General features: G+C 34.7%; 1 protein-coding gene across 1 annotated transcript in view; it reads right to left on the bottom strand.

Moving 5' to 3' along the window:
- The window catches only part of Frmd5 (FERM domain containing), a 501,610-nt gene extending 485,584 nt beyond the window's left edge, over positions 1 to 16,026 (bottom strand). The window contains exons 1-2 of the mRNA XM_090406270.1: positions 15,914 to 16,026; positions 15,701 to 15,779 (exon numbers count right to left, since the gene is read on the bottom strand). Coding sequence (XP_090262396.1) covers positions 15,701 to 15,779; positions 15,914 to 16,026 — 192 coding nt within the window. The remainder of the gene's footprint in view (positions 1 to 15,700; positions 15,780 to 15,913) is intronic.
- Between the last annotated feature and the right edge of the window lie 333 nt (positions 16,027 to 16,359).

Here is a 16,359-nt window from a genome sequence, read left to right as displayed (position 1 = left end):
AAATTATACCTCAATCAGACCTTAGACATTATGAACATGAACAACAGAACGTGGCATCATTCAGCATTGTTTAAACTCAGCACTGCTTTGAATCTGCATTCTGATTTTTAATTTTATGAATAGTCAGACGGCTACAACTGTATAGTGTGAACTATTACTAATAATTTCTCTTTTCTTTGTGTTTTAATTACCGAAGATGCAAGTCAAACGACTTAAGAAACTTGTCGGGTCTTTTATTAATTCATTGTGTTTTATATAGCTTATTAAAAAAATGTGATCCAATTACCGGAATATGCCATGAACTTCTAAACCACAGAAACCTCAACTTATAACATGTCTTTATTATATCACTCTGTTCCTCCTATCCACTAGACTCTGTAGATTGCATCTTCTCAACCTTTCCTCGTATTTGACATTCCAGAGATCAGAAACTACCTTAGTCAGTCGCCTATGGACCTTTCCAACATCTCTTCATCATTTTGAAAACCAGGTGACCAAATCTGTACAACAGCAGTCTATGTGTGGCCTAATCAGAGCATTATACAAAGGAACAAGAATCTCAATACTTCTACAAGTCAGTGTTCTCTGCATCTTCCCAGAATTCTTTGTGTTGTCCTCACAATTTTGGCAATGTGTTCCCTAAATTTCAGATCCTTATCCACTATCACCCCAAGATCTCTCATTTCCTCCACCTCCAAAATATATCACCACCAAGTGTAAATTCTACATCATTTCTTTATTTCCCAAATTTTAAAACCTTACATTCTGCAACATTGAACTTGCATCCCCATTCACTCAATCTATTCAAGTCTTCTTGTAAGGCCACAACATCTTCTCTACTCTTCATAGTTCATTCCAACTTTGCATCATCTGCAAACAACTGAATATCCCTATCCAAATCTTTGCCAATATCATTAACATACAGGTTAAACAGCAATTGCCCCAAAACAGACTCCTGAGGCACACCACTAGTGACTTTCCTCTTCTGGGATATTGCTTCCCCATACACAACTTGCTGATACCTATCGGCTAGCCAGTCTCCAATCCGATGCACAAATCTAATATCCAACCCCATTTGCTCTAATTTGACTATCAACTTATCATGCAATAATCTATCAAAAGCCTTTGCAAAATCGAAGTCTATTTCTGTGGACTTAGATTTTGTATCCCTCTCCTCTGTCCAATGAAGATATCACCTTATTGTAGTAAGTAAGTAGATTACTAAAACATGACCTCCCTTTAGCAAATCCATGCTTTCCATATTCCCCATACACCTCTTGCTCACTTACAGTCAGTCTCTCCTCCCCATCATCAACTACTCTCAATCTCTCCATGATGTCACGTTCACAAGAATGAAAGACATTTATGAACTGCTCATTATGTATCTCCACTATATCTTCCACAGCAGTTGTTCTTATACCATTTTCTCCAATCAATGTTATCCTTCCATAATCATTTTTTTTTGCTGGCTACATATCAAAAGAACTCTGTAGTATTCTTTCTGGCTTCATTAGCTAACTGTTGCTCATACTTCCCTTTTGCTACCATTACCAACTAAGTCACCCTCCTTACCTGTTCTTTGTAATCTTCATGGAACTGATTATTACCTCTTCTCTTATGTAGCCTCGATAATGTTTTTCCTCTATATATTGCATGCTTAATCTCTTCATTCATTCATTTCACACCTACCTTATTTAACCCTCTGATCCCTTGGAATACATTTAGACATTGATTCTACTAGACAGTTCTTGAATATCCTCCAAGCTGCATTGATCTCCTTTCCAGCTAACTCCTCATTCCATGCTACACCTGCAAGCTGTCTCCTGAGCTCCTCATAATCACCAGCCTTGTAGTTCCACATATACCCTTTTCTCACAGAGGTCCTCACACTGCTGGCAACCACCCAGGTAATTGCTTCATGGTCACTCTCACCAACTGGAGGGTAATTTGACACCTCATTTATAATTACATCCTCTGATGATATGATCAAATCCAAGACCATCTGTTTCATACTGTCTGAGGTAGTTGTCCCTCAAAAATCAAGAAACTAAGAATATAGTTACCAATCTTTCTCTCTCGTGACATTCATGTTACATTAGATTAAATATTAGTTTTTGAATAAATATTTTTATTGCATGGGCACCTCTATGATGAGACCCAAACTATCAACAAAATATCTATCGTACCTCTCCTTGAAACCATTAACAAAGCATTCACATTTGACTCAAGCAAACCCATTCCATTCATTTGCCAAGTGAAAAATCTAGTCCTCATACCTTTGCTAACCACACTCTTAACCAACTTCCAGGGATAATCTATTTTGTCCCATCTAGCCAAATTTTGAAATATTTCTCCTACATCAAGCCTATAAAATCCTTTTAGTAACTTAAATGTTTCCATCACATCCCTCCCTCTTTTTTCACTTATCAATCAACTTTTGCAATCCACAAGTCTTCAATCTATCCTCATAGAGGGCATTCCATTCCACAGACCATTCACCATTTTGGTCACTCACCTCTGGATCCTCTCCACCAATTCCTCATTCTCAAGAAACTCAGATGACCAGACCTGGGTACAGCAATCCAGATGTAATTGTATCAAGGCTTTATAAAAAGGAATGATTACAGTTACATCTGCTTGTTAGTGTGATCTGATCTTCAATAACAAAGTAATTCTGTGATCTACCCATCCCCAAATCCCTGGCTTCATCAATTCAGTGGAGTACAGTTCCCTCAATGTGGTACACAGTTTGTAATCTTTGTATCTCAAAATGCATAACTTTACACTTTTCCACATTAAATTAACATCCATTATGTTTTACCTATACTGTCAGTCTATTTAAATCATCCTGCAAGCTCTCCAAGATCATATTGATCAATTATTATCCTACCCAACTTGCCACCATCAGCAAACAACTGAATATCTCCCTTCTACCTTTAAACAGCAGCAGTCCAAGAATTGCAATGCACCACTAGTCACCTACTTTCTCAAGGATTATGCTCCTCCATCTACTACTACATTTTGGTATCTGTCCATTAGCTATCCTTTTATTCACATCACCAGTTTCATATCCATCCCCATTTGTTGCATTTTGTGTAAAAGAGTTCCATATGGTATTCCATCAAACAACTTTGTAAAATCCAGTTATATCATCATGTAGTCATTCTCTTTATTCAACTCAGCTGTCACTCTATTATAAAAAGTTAGTAGATTACTAGGGCATGACCAACCCTTCACAAAGCCCTGCTGTCTCCCCCACACAGAGTATCATATTCTTATCCATCCATTCCTGAATTTTCTTATTGATCAACTTTTCCAGTAGTTTAACCCCATTCCTGAGATAATGATTGCTGTATAATTTGCTACATCTTACTTTATGAAAAGAAATCATTTTACCCTCCTTCCACTCGCTTGGCATTTTGTGGGAACTTAGAGTTAAATTAAACAGTCTAGTCAAAGGCATCACCTGTTGGCCTGCACATTCTCTTAAAATACAATCCCATAGCTGATTTTGCATTCAGATTCTGCAATATCCTAAGTACTTCCAATTCATCAATCTCTGTCCTCTGCCATAACAATATCTTCACTTGGATGATATACCCTACTAAAGTGGTCACTCAGTAGCTCAACAATTTCATCTGCCTCTGTAATTACCTCTCTACCATATGCACTCATTAAAGTTATCCTTCTCCCCTACTTGCCACATACTGAAAAAGCTCTTTGGGATTTCCTCTTGCCTGGTCAGCTAATTTCCTCTCATAATCTGAATTTGCCTTCCTTATTCTGCTGGTCACTTTTCTTTCTTTCCTGATTCTTGTACTGTTCATGAGTTGGTTGACATTTCTTCTTATATACCCTCCACAACATTTTCTTTATTTGAAGCTCATACTTAATACTACTACCACTACCCCATCTAAATCCAATCTGATTTCCCATCCTGACCTTCTCTCCAGATCCCCCTTGACTATCTCCAATGTACTATGAACACCCTTCCCTTGCAGATCATTATGCCATGGTATGATTCAAGTTCCTCCTAAATGTATCATAATCACCTGCCTTGTAGTTTCACACTCTCCTAAAATGAAATTTCCACATTTTGCTACCTCCAAAGTCAAGACCACATGATCACTTTTCCCAACTGGAAACAATGTAGCCATCTTAGTTATGTTCAGATCTGCTGATTCTATAACTGGATCCAACACTCTAATACCTCCAGAGTCCCCTCTGTCATATTTTGCTTCAAGTAATTATCCCTTGGTAAGTGTATAAATTCCATTTCCTTTCTGCCATGTGACCTTTCTCCTTCCAATCTGTCTCCAAAGCTGAAGGTCCCCCTATAATTAATCGACTTAGACACAACTAATTTAGTGATGCATAACTTTCACATCATCCGTGGCTTATAGTAGCAACCAATTTTGTATTTTGTCCCAGTGACCTAAATCTCACACCAGATCGACTCAAAAGAACTGCCATCTGCCAGAATGACCAGAATGACTCCTACTCTTACTGGCTGCAATTCATCTGTTATCATCAGCAGCATCCCCCCACCCTGTCTACTCTATCCTCCCTGAAAATACTAAATCCATCACATTCTATTCCTGTAACTATGGCATCTGCTGTTAGCCAAGTCTCACTAATACCTATAACTTTTGGTGAGGTTGCACTAATCAATAGTATATAGAATTCAATAGTATTTACATCCTGAATTGACTACTCAATTTGTTGCTTGAGAAACTAGATTCTGCATTTTTTGTTCATTCACACACATACTCATTTGCTTTGTGGGTGCCTTCACACACTTGTCTGCATTCACCCTAATTTCTTTAGTATTCCTGATTTTGCACTTCCACACAATCAGCAAACAAAACTCTCTCTCTCTCGAAACCTAACTCCAAATCTAAGTGCAGTTCATCAGCATTGTACAAATCTAATCTTTCCATCCATCAAACTCAGGGTGTAGGTCCACAAACTCTACATTCCTTCTGTAAAACCAACTTACTGATTCTGGGCCATCCACTACAGTTCTTCTGTTCATATGAAAAAAACAGGTGGCTATTGGTCAGCATCCATACACAGCTCCTTCCTAACATATCGAACCAACATCTCATCTTCTTCATTCCATCTACCTCTGCTGTTTGAAACAGTCTTCCAAGAACTATTTTTGCAAATGAATACAATCCCCAACTTTTCAAGAAACTTGCTAATAGATTTATTTCTCTCTTTGACTACCTGCCCAAATACAACATTGTTGTGTTATAAGTCATCACCTCTCATGTGTGTTGTCATCATAAAATAATAACTTAATTACTACCTCTTCATTTCATCCGTATGGTTATGGGTTAAGTCCCCCCTTTGTATAATCTGTCTCCAAATGGTTCCATTTCTAGACTTCTCAAACCCAATAACGAAGATGGGGAATTCACCTCTTTCTTTTAAGGATCTGAGCCAACTTTTCCTGGGTCTTCCAGGTGGATGCTATTTTCCTGTTCTTCCATTTAACACAATGTTTGGAAATCTGTGAGAAGACATTCTCTGGATGTGGTTGAACCATCGGAGCTGTTGTTGAAGAATAATGTCTGTGAAGTGGTCTTGGAAGTTGAGATCCTGCTTTACTTGTTCTGTAGTTTTATGTTAAGTCCAGTGTGTTTTGTTTATTTTTCTTAGGCACTTCCCCTCAAATGCACTTATTCTGTCCTTCTTAGTGAGTCACCATGACTCACTTCCATATGTTGCTGTAGGGATGATCATGGCTTTGAATAATTTGATTTTAAGATGTTTCAAGAGTTTGTTATTGTTCCATATTTTGTTTAATTTATTCATGTTCGACCATCCAATGTTAATTCTATGTTTTATTGTTTAGTGCTGTCTAAATTTTGCGTAATGATAATTCCTAAGTAGACAAAGGATTTTACTTGTTATAGGGTTTGGTTCTCTATGGTTATTGAAATATTTTCAACTTCTCTTGCTATTTTCATTATTTTGGTCCTACTGCTGTTGATCCTCATTCCAAAGTTTCATGCTTCATTTAGAAGCTGGACTGTTTTTTCTAATTGTAGCTTGGATACTGCCAGGATTACTATATCATCTATGAATTTGATGTTTCTTCCATTTATATTTATCCCTGGTTCATTGGAGATTTCTTTGCACATTTCCTCTAGGTATATGTTGAATAAGTGCAGTGAGAATAGGCACCACTGCTTGACCCCATTTTCTATCTTAAATTTTTCTGTGCTTATATTATTAAATTTTACAAGGGCTTTTGTGTCTTTGTAAAAGTTTGAAATGAAGGCCAACAATTCGGAATCTATTGATTTAAAGTTTAGGATGTTGATCAGTTTGTCTCTGTCTGTGGAATCAAAGGCTTGTTTAAAGTCAACGAAGCTGCAGTACATTAGCGGATTGTTTCTCAGCACATTTCTGTTATAGTATTAAGTGTAAAGATTTGATCAATTGTAGATCTTGTGGGTCTGAAACCAGCATGCTCCTCTTCGACAATTTCTTCCATTAATTTGGGCATGCAGTTTTGTAGCTATGATTTAGAAGGGTGATAGGACGATAGTTTTCACATTTTTGTTTATTATCTTTTTTATGGATGGGTATTATGATCCTAAAAGAAGCACTGAACAGAGTCAGATGGAAGTTGATGGTTGAGGCCCTACTCTCCACAGGGAGCAAAGAGGATAGGTAAGGTAATTATGATCCAAGTTTTCCAATCCTTAGGTGCTCCAGAGAATAAAATTTGGTTAAAAGTTTCAATAAATATTTTATGGTCCCCTGGCCTCCGTGTTTCCAGAGTTCAGAAGGAATTTGGTCAATTCCAGGAGTTTTAGATGTCTTCGTTTGGTTTATTACTTTAAGTAGCTCATCTTTTAGGATAGCAGGTTTCTTTTTCTTTGCTAGTATGAATCCCACAGAGTTTTAGTGTCATGCTTTTTATTTGTTTCCTCACATTGTTTCACTTTTTCTTCTAACCATGATTCCTTTGCCACTTTTCACATTCTATCGATTTAGCTTTTTATAGTGTTGTCTGGTTTCTTGGGAATCATTCTCATTTAATGTGTTTTTAGCCACTCTTTTTTCTTCTAGAAGTTTTAAGATTTCAGGAGTGATCCAATTTTTATTTGGTTAGATGGTTGTGCCTAGAATCTTGATGTGTTTTTGATTATTGTTCTTCCCTGGTTCCATGCAGTTTCTATGTTAGCAAAGGGTATGTTTTGCAGTTCTGTTTCTATGGTATTCTCATATAATTTATTTATATGTTCTTTGTTTATTTTGCTTATACCTATTAGGTTACAGTTGCTCTTTGGAATATTATTTTTGAATTTTAATTTAATCTTTGCTCAGAGTTGAAATCAGGATTTTTTAGGGCTTTGACATTCTGGACCGAAGCTTTCCATTTGTTTCTTATTAAAATGTAGTCGATTGTTAACTCCATCCAATGATGTCCAAATATATTTATGGGAAGGCCTGTGGTAGAATTGGGCGTTGGAAAGGAATAGATTATTTTGTTTGCGGAATTCAAGTAATTTTTCTTTTAATAACAAAAAGAATTCAATGTATTGGATGTGGCTAAAGTCCAGCAATAAACTTAAAAACCAAAGACAAGAGGTTTCTATTTAGTATATTTAGCATTCAAAAGACATAAAAATTCACTTTAAAGGTCATATTATGGAAGAACCTTTTTTTTTTTTTTAATTGCATTTTGCAGTTATAGAAGTACTCATTTGTTTTTGCTTAGTAGAAAGATTTTTCTACTGCATAGATGGATTATTATATTTCTTGGTTATAAAAACTTGGAAAGTTTTTATAACCAAGAATATATATTATATTCTTGATTAATCCTTTATCCAAGTGTAAGCAAACAAAGTTTGCACATGAAATATCTTCTTAACTTTGTGTGTGTGTATGTATGTATGTATGTATATATATATATATATATATATAATAGAATCAAAGGAAATCATTCTCAACCCCTTACATCTCAAACAACACCCAGAGTTACCAACTTTCAGACTGGCATTGTGCTGTGGTCAAATACGGGCATTCATGAGATGCTATACGCCCAACAATGAAGCCAACGAGGGAAAAAGTTTGAATGCGCAGACTTCAACGTTTCAACATTGAAATATATATACACTAATTTTCTGTGTTGTTTACAGTTATTTCCTCCATGTGTTTTTACTGGTTATTTCTTCTTTTTTAATGTGCACCTGAAGAAGGCTGATACCAGCTGAAACTAGTTGTGTCGTACTAATAAACTTTGTTTTCATTTCTCTCGGCTCTAGTCATTCAATCTTTTTATAAATATATATATATATATATATATATACAGTATTTACCGGCATATAAGACGCACTGGCCTATAAGATGCACCCCATTTTTTGTACACATTTTTTAGGAAAAAAACTTTATCACTGAATATTATAATGAAATTACAGTATTTCAAGTATAAAATAATAAGTAGGTCTACTTTTAACAAATACCTAATCTAACTAGGAAAGAGTACCTTTTAATCTTCTTTGTCAAAACCCACAAATTCATCTCCAGAGCTAAATAAGAGACACTTGAAACCTCTTCTAAATCAGAATCTGAGTCCTCATACAACAAACTGTCCTCTGTACCATCCAGTGCATTACTAATGCCACACTTCTTAAATGACTTAACCACTGTCTCAGTTTTCACAGCATCCCATGAAGCTTTGACCCACTCACAAACTTGTGAAATGCTAGGCCTCTTCCTTCTTCCTGATGGCATAACCTCAAAATCTGAAGACTGCATCCAGCATTCTTCTGGATGCAGTGTTCCACTTCTCCTTCGTAAATCCCTTAAACAGTTTATTAATACAGACATCTAAAGGCCAAAGCTCATCAGTTAGACTTCCTGGAATTACAGCTAACTGAGTTTTCAATTCCTTGAGTTTATTTTTAACAGCTTATGTTCTGTGAGAATGAAACTGATCACATACTAACAGGGCAGGCTTCTTCAACAATCTGCCAGAGCAACTACACCAAATGTTATCTATCCATAACTAGAATACATAACTAATGTAACTGGAATACTCTCCCACACCGCAAGGAAGAAATCACATAACTCAGAACAGAGAAAATTTCCAGAAATGAAAGTAATAAAAAACTGAGTATCGGCGTATAAGACGCACCCTGTTTTTCAGACCTATTTTCAAAGAAAAAAAAGTGTGTCTTATACGCCGGCAAATACGGTATATATATATATATATATATATATATATATATATATATATATATATATATATATATATATATATATACACACCTGATATGTATGTATATATATATATATACATGATATAAACATAGTGACTTCAATGCAAAAGTAGGAAGAGGGGGTGATGGAGAAATTGTTGGCAAACATGGCTTAGGCACCAGAAATGACAGAGGAGATCGCCTAGTCCAGTTCTGTCAGGAAGAAGATCTAACAATAGCAAATACCTGGTTTAAACTTCCACCCAGAAGACTGTACACTTGGAAATCGCCTCAAGATAACCAACATAACATTGTCCAAAATCAAATTGATTATATACTGATAAATAAAAGATTCCACAGTAGTATAAAGAGTGCAAAGACTTATCCTGGAGCAGATATCTCATCAGACCACAATCCCATAGTTGCAGAAGCACGTCTTAGATTAAAATCAGCTAAAAAATCACAAAAGAAGAAAAAGAAAATTGATGTAGAAAAACTGAAAAACCCGAACATAAATAACTTAACCTGCAATTACAACAGATTAACATAGAAGAAAATAAAAGTGTGGAATCTCTTTGGAATAGCTTAAAGAATGCCATCGTAACAACAAGTATTGAAGAAGTAGGTTATGTGAATAATATAAAACAACAGGAATGGATGACAGATGAGATTCTTTCTCTTACTGATACAAGAAGAATGTACAAAAACAAAGACCTAGCCAGGTATACAGAAACACATAGCATCACCAAGAAAAAAATAAAAGAAGCCAAGGAAAATTGGATGAAAAATTTATGTACTGAAATTGAACTGCTTCAGAAGAAACATGATAATTTCAATCTGTATAAGAAAATCAACGAAATTTCCGGAAAACTGAGGAAAAAGCAAATAGTGTCTCTAAGAGACGAAAATGGAAAAATAGTTCTAGAAGAAGAGAATAAAGCACAGACTTGGATAAAATATGTAACAGAACTTTTCAATGATACTAGACAGAAGCCTATAAATATAAAAGATAACAAGTAAAACAGGAAAAGCCAGTGGACCAGATGGTGTGCAAACAGAATTTTTAAAATTAATAGAACCAGATAACATCAAAATTCTTGAAAAACTATTTAATGAAATATATGAAAGTGATGAATTTCCATCAGATTGGCTCAAATCTACATTTATCACTATCCCAAAGAAACCTAAAGCGAATTCCTGTGGTGACTTCCGACTTATTAGTCTAATGAGCCAAACATTAAAAATATTTTTGAAAGTAATTCAGAATCACATTTATAGAAAAAGTGAAGAAACTCTAAGTGAAACACAATTTGGCTTTCGGAATGGTTTTGGTACTAGAGAGGCCCTTTTCTGTACCCAAATATTGATACAAAAATGCATAGAAAAACAGAAATCTGTCTTTATGTGTTTCATAGATTTTGAAAAAGCATTCGACAAAGTCAGACACACTAACTTAATAGAAGTCCTTCAATAAACAAGGCTAGACGAACAAGACATAAGACTAATAACAAATCTGTATTGGAATCAGTCAGCTACCGTTCAATTAGACAACATTACCACCAGTGATATTAACATCAAAAGAGGAGTGAGACAAGGATGTGTGCTCTCACCACTCCTGTTCAACATATACGCATAGGTAATCTTTAAAAAAGCATTGGAAGAATGTCCAGAGGGAATCACAATAAATGGAAAGATTGTTAACAACCTACGATATGCAGATGACACCGTGCTAATTGCAGATAACATTATGGATCTCCAAAAACTCATTGACAGAGTATACATAGAAAGCCAAAGAATGGGAATAAATATAAACATCAACAAGACAAAATACATGATCATCAGCAAACATCCAGCCTCATCAATGAAACTGACACTCAATGGGAAAAATATTGATCAAGTGTCAAGATATAAATATCTTGGTTGTTGGCTTAATGAACGGTGGGATCCAGAAATAGATATAAAGACAAGGATTGAAGTTGCACGGCAGTCCTTCATGAAAATGAGAACACTATTTTGCAATAAAGACCTAAACATGGAAGTCAGATGCCGAATGCTGAAATGTTACGTGTGGTCTATTCTGCTCTATGGAGTTGAAACATGGACATTGAAGGCGACAACCATCAAGAAAATCGAAGCCTTTGAGATGTGGCTATACAGAAGAATGCTAAAGATATCATGGACAGAAAAAATTACCAATGAAGAGGTCTTAAAATCCATTGGCAAAGCTAAACATCTTGTACAAATAATCAAGAAACGAAAAACATCATATCTTGGCCACATCATGAGAAACAGCAAATACCAACTTCTACAAACTATTTTGGTAGGAAGAATTGATGGCAAAGGAACTAGAGGAAGAAAAAGAATATCATGGTTTGACAACATCAAGACATGGACAAGAAAGAGCAGTGCACAACTGCTCAGATTAGCACAAGACCGCAGTTTGTTCGCCAAGATGGTTGCTAACCTTCGATAGAAGATAGCACAATAAGAAGATATATATATATATATATATATATATATATATATATATATATATATATATATAATGCTTTGAATTATGGAAAGAGCCACTATCCAGACAGTTATGACCTTTATTAAAGTTTGATGAGTGGGAGCCAGATCCAGAAAAGACACTACAGTTGAAATGTTTATTACATCTTAATATATAAGATGTTACACCTTTTCACTACTTGTGTATGGAAAATATATCACTTTGCATTAGTTTAACCTTGGTATCTCTTAAGGGTCTGGCTTTCATTGATGAAACCTCAATAAAAGTTGAACCTGGTCAGGGTAGTGGCCCTTCCTTACACACCAGAAAGGGATGTGTGCTTTATATTATGGAGACTCAATAAAGGTTTGAAACCGGTCTGGATAGTGACCCTTCCCTTAATGCATAGCATTATACATGTCCGCAAAGAGATGTGCTTTGCATTAAGGAATACTAAGGCAAGTGATGTGAAGTCATACCGCCTTTACCATGAGTTTCCCCAGTTCTGAAAATACTTGAGGTGCAAACTTTGTTTCTTACACTTGGATAAAGGATTAAACCAAGTATACAATTTCTTGGTATCTTTAATTTATAGTACAGCAATCCCTCGATTAATTTTCCCATTTTCCCATAGGTTATTATATTCAATTAGTGCATTTTTGATTAATGCGCCTGTTTTTAAGAACACATTAGGTGCATTAATCAAAAATGCACTAATTGAATATAATAACCTATGGGAAAATGTATAATTCGTTCCTCAGATTTCTTTTTTGACCATTAATTTTTTTTATAAAAGAATTAGGATATGCCTCAGGGCCCCTAGTTAAAGGAAAATCATGAAGCTGAAAGACAATAAAATATTCAGAATATAAATTTATTATTCTGCTTCTTAACAAAGAATTGAGCTAATGTAGTTTGGCAGGAATTCTGTTTCTTTTTTTTCATACACCATCATGAAGCTGAAAGACAATAAAATATTCAGAATATAAATTTATTATTCTGCTTCTTAACAAAGAATTGAGCTAATGTAGTTTGGAGGGAATTCTGTTTCTTTTTTTTCATACACCTGACGGCATGGCCCTATTACCTCTTCTGCAAATTTTACTGGTTCTCTCTTCACCAGGGTCAGTCGCTAAGCATTGCCGCTTAAAAACTTCAATTGTACGAAAACTATTTTTAAAACCTCTTTGGGCTTGTCAGTAATTATTAAATTTTCTTCATACTCTTCAGGATCTTCTTCCTGTGCATCTAAATTTAGCAGATCGAAATCACTCAACTTCTCAGAATGACATTTAATTAATTTAGATTCATTTGAAAAGCCTCTAAAATCATTTGCACAATGTGAAAGAATGTGTTTCCAAACAGCTCGCATATTGCTAGCAGTAATTTCATTCGACTTTGCGACTTTATAACCAGGTTGAGATTTCTCTGATTTGGCTAGAAAAGTCTTGGAAGGCATTCGCTTCCAAGAAAAGGCCGGTATCATCGACATTAAATATTTGTTGATCACAATAGTCCCCTTCTTACACAATTTTCTTCAAAATCTCTGGATATCTCCTTATCTGCACTTGCAGCTTCGCCTGTGATTAGATATTATGTAGGCTATTTCTCTTTTTGAAACGCTCAAATCACCCAGCACTAACGTGGAATTCTTCTTTTCCATCATTGATATCATTGAAAAAATCATTGGTTTTTTCCATGTTGCAAAGAGACTTTTGATTTAATAAGGCTAGTGTTTAGCAGGATCTGTTTTTGGTTACAATCTTTGATCCATGTAAAAAGAAGTCTCTGTAATTCAATCATCATAATACTTTGATTTTCAGTGCATGTATGATGAACTTGAAGCAGCCTTACCTTTCTCTTTGTATTCAGCAGTTGTTTCACCCATTTTTGTTCTTGTCCTATCTTTGCTCTGGACTCACCTTGTTCATTTTTCTTTATTATTTCAAATTTTTCTTCCAATCAGATTACTTTTCGAATCATTTTCAAACTTCTATTTTATACTTACTAATTCTTTTAGTCATGATTAATGGTTAGGAAAATAATTAAAAATAAAAAAGTAAGGAAAACAATTGCATGAGATAGGATCAGAAAATGCTAAATTTTTGTGGTAAATTTGGAACATAACGTACATGGAAATAGTGTGTAGTACGCCATTAAAAAATAACTTTGTAAAATGTTTCAAATTGGTAACTAAATTATTTCATCCTGGTGAGTGATTTTTTAAAATAGTTAGCCATAAAAAATGTATAGATCGAAAATTTTTAAAATCTGTAACATTTATTTTTAAGATGTATATAGGCACACTAATCGAATTTTAGAGGCGCACTAATCTAATTTGGGTATCAAAAAAAAATGACGTACTAATCAAAAACGCACTAATCAGGGGCGCATTAATTGAGGGATTGCTGTATAACCAAGGGGGAAAAACTTTCAGTAACTATCTCTAATCCAGAGTATTTTAATAATAAGGTGCGACTTTTGTCACTTGGCAACTCGTATATGAAAATATGACTTCTGCATTACTTCAACTTTGGTATCACCTCTGGGTCTGGCTCCCACTGATGAGACCTCAATAAAGGTCGAAACCAGTCTGGGTAGTGACCCTTCCCTTAATGCATAGCATTATACATGTCTGCAAGGAGATGTGCTTTGCATTATGGGATACTAAGGCAAGCAATGTGAAGTCATACCACCTTTACCACAAGTTGCCCAAGTCCTGAAAATACTTCAGGTGCAAACTTATTTACTTCAAAACTGCATTACTTCAACTTTGGTATCACCTCTGGGTCTGGCTCCCACTGATGAGACCTCAATAAAGGTCGAAACCAGTCTGGGTAATGACCCTTCCCTTAATGCATAGCATTATACATGTCTGCAAGGAGATGTGCTTTGCATTATGGGATACTAAGGCAAGCAATGTGAAGTCACACCACCTTTACCACAAGTTGCCCAAGTCCTGAAAATACTTCAGGTGCAAACTTTGTTTGTTTACACTTGGATAAAGGATTAAACCAAGTATATAATTTCTTGGTATCTTTAATTTATGGGATACTAACTTTGTTTCCTTACACTTGGATAAAGGATTATAAAACAAAAATATAATTTTTTGGCAATTTGAATTTAACCATCCATCAGGATGCACACAAATCTGGTTTGGCTAAGAGAATGTAATATTATTCTGAATATTTTATTAAAATGCATCACATCTAGATTTTGATTTTAAGTGGTATTCAAAATTAAACAAAACAATTTTAAATGACACATAGATGTTAAAAATTATAACAGTTCACAAATTGGGTCTAGATTGCAATAACTGATGACACTGTGGCACAATACTACACTGTCTACTGAACTAATCATATAACTCATCAATAAAGAATAATGTAGTTTGCAATCCTTTGAGCATGTTATACAAAATGTATTTCTTCACAATGATTCCCTCAGATCATGTCCTTTTTTTTTTCTCTCTCTCACTAATGACAATGTTTTTCTTTTTAATTTCTATTGTATTTGTATTTTTAAAACCATAAAATCTGCATTTAAAAGTGTATTAATGTTTTTAAAACATAAAAGTAAGGCAATAATTAAGACATAATTGCCTTTTTTCTCCACACCCAGTCATTACAGTACAGTTTGAACATAAAAATTTCCTTAGCTGGTACAATCCGCTTACAAAGCTGTGTCACTGTTATGTTTCTTATATCAACTCTTATTCCTTTAATAATCGCAATATACAAATATATCAGTTTGGATCTCTAATATCATATCCATCCACGGGTCCTGATATATTTAAGTTTTTGAAACTTGTCTACAGCTACTCTTTTCTTCTTGTACTGTATACGTATTGCAGTAATAATTAGCTTTTTAAGTTAGGTACATTAAAAACCCAACACGCTACAAATAGCTACGTAAATAATCTCTGTGTACATCCGCTAAATATATGGCCTCTTAAATACCACGAAATGTTAAAATCTGAAAACAGTACCTGAAAATCATACTGCAAAACTTCATTATCATCCAGAAGCCGAATCGTACATCTGTGTTCCGTATTCACATCTTTTTTGCTGCCAAATTTAAACATTGTTAAAGCTAAATGCAAAAAGATGCAGTACCCAGTCAGCTGATATGACCACAGTTTTACACAATGAAAATGAAGTCAATAAAAAATGTACTTAAAACAAGTAATTTCAAAAATTACCATTCATTGCTAATGATTAAATCACCTCTGAAACCTGTTAATGAAACACAAACGTCAAGTAAGCACCCTACAGTGGCGGAAATCGGTACTATTAAAACCTCACAAATACTCATTTTTTAGACTAAGCGAGCAATCCAAAAAACCTTTCTCATTATAAAAAATATAAATAATTCCTTCATTATGTTATCCCACTGGGAGAAGACGAATGATATATTTTCAGAATTCAGACATTTTGTTGATTCTATATTTTATTTGGCAAGAAATAATGATGGATATTATAAAATCATGATTAATATAAAAAAAAAGTACTGAATTTTGATTCCTCTAACTCCTTTTATTTCCTGAAGGGAGCTGGCGAACCTTTAACCTTAACAAACTTTTGTAGCAGGTGAGTAGTCAGTCTTCGTCTTTCAACTTTCCTTGATAGTGAGCTCAAACTATCATTG

The sequence above is a fragment of the Typopeltis vanoorti genome, chromosome 16 (assembly GCF_054136105.1).
Source record: "Typopeltis vanoorti isolate ZY-2024b chromosome 16, IOZ_Tvanoo_1.0, whole genome shotgun sequence".
Lineage (NCBI taxonomy): Eukaryota > Metazoa > Arthropoda > Arachnida > Uropygi > Thelyphonidae > Typopeltis > Typopeltis vanoorti.
The sequence above is the reverse complement of the archived record's forward strand: the minus strand, read 5'-3'. Positions and strand labels throughout refer to the sequence as shown.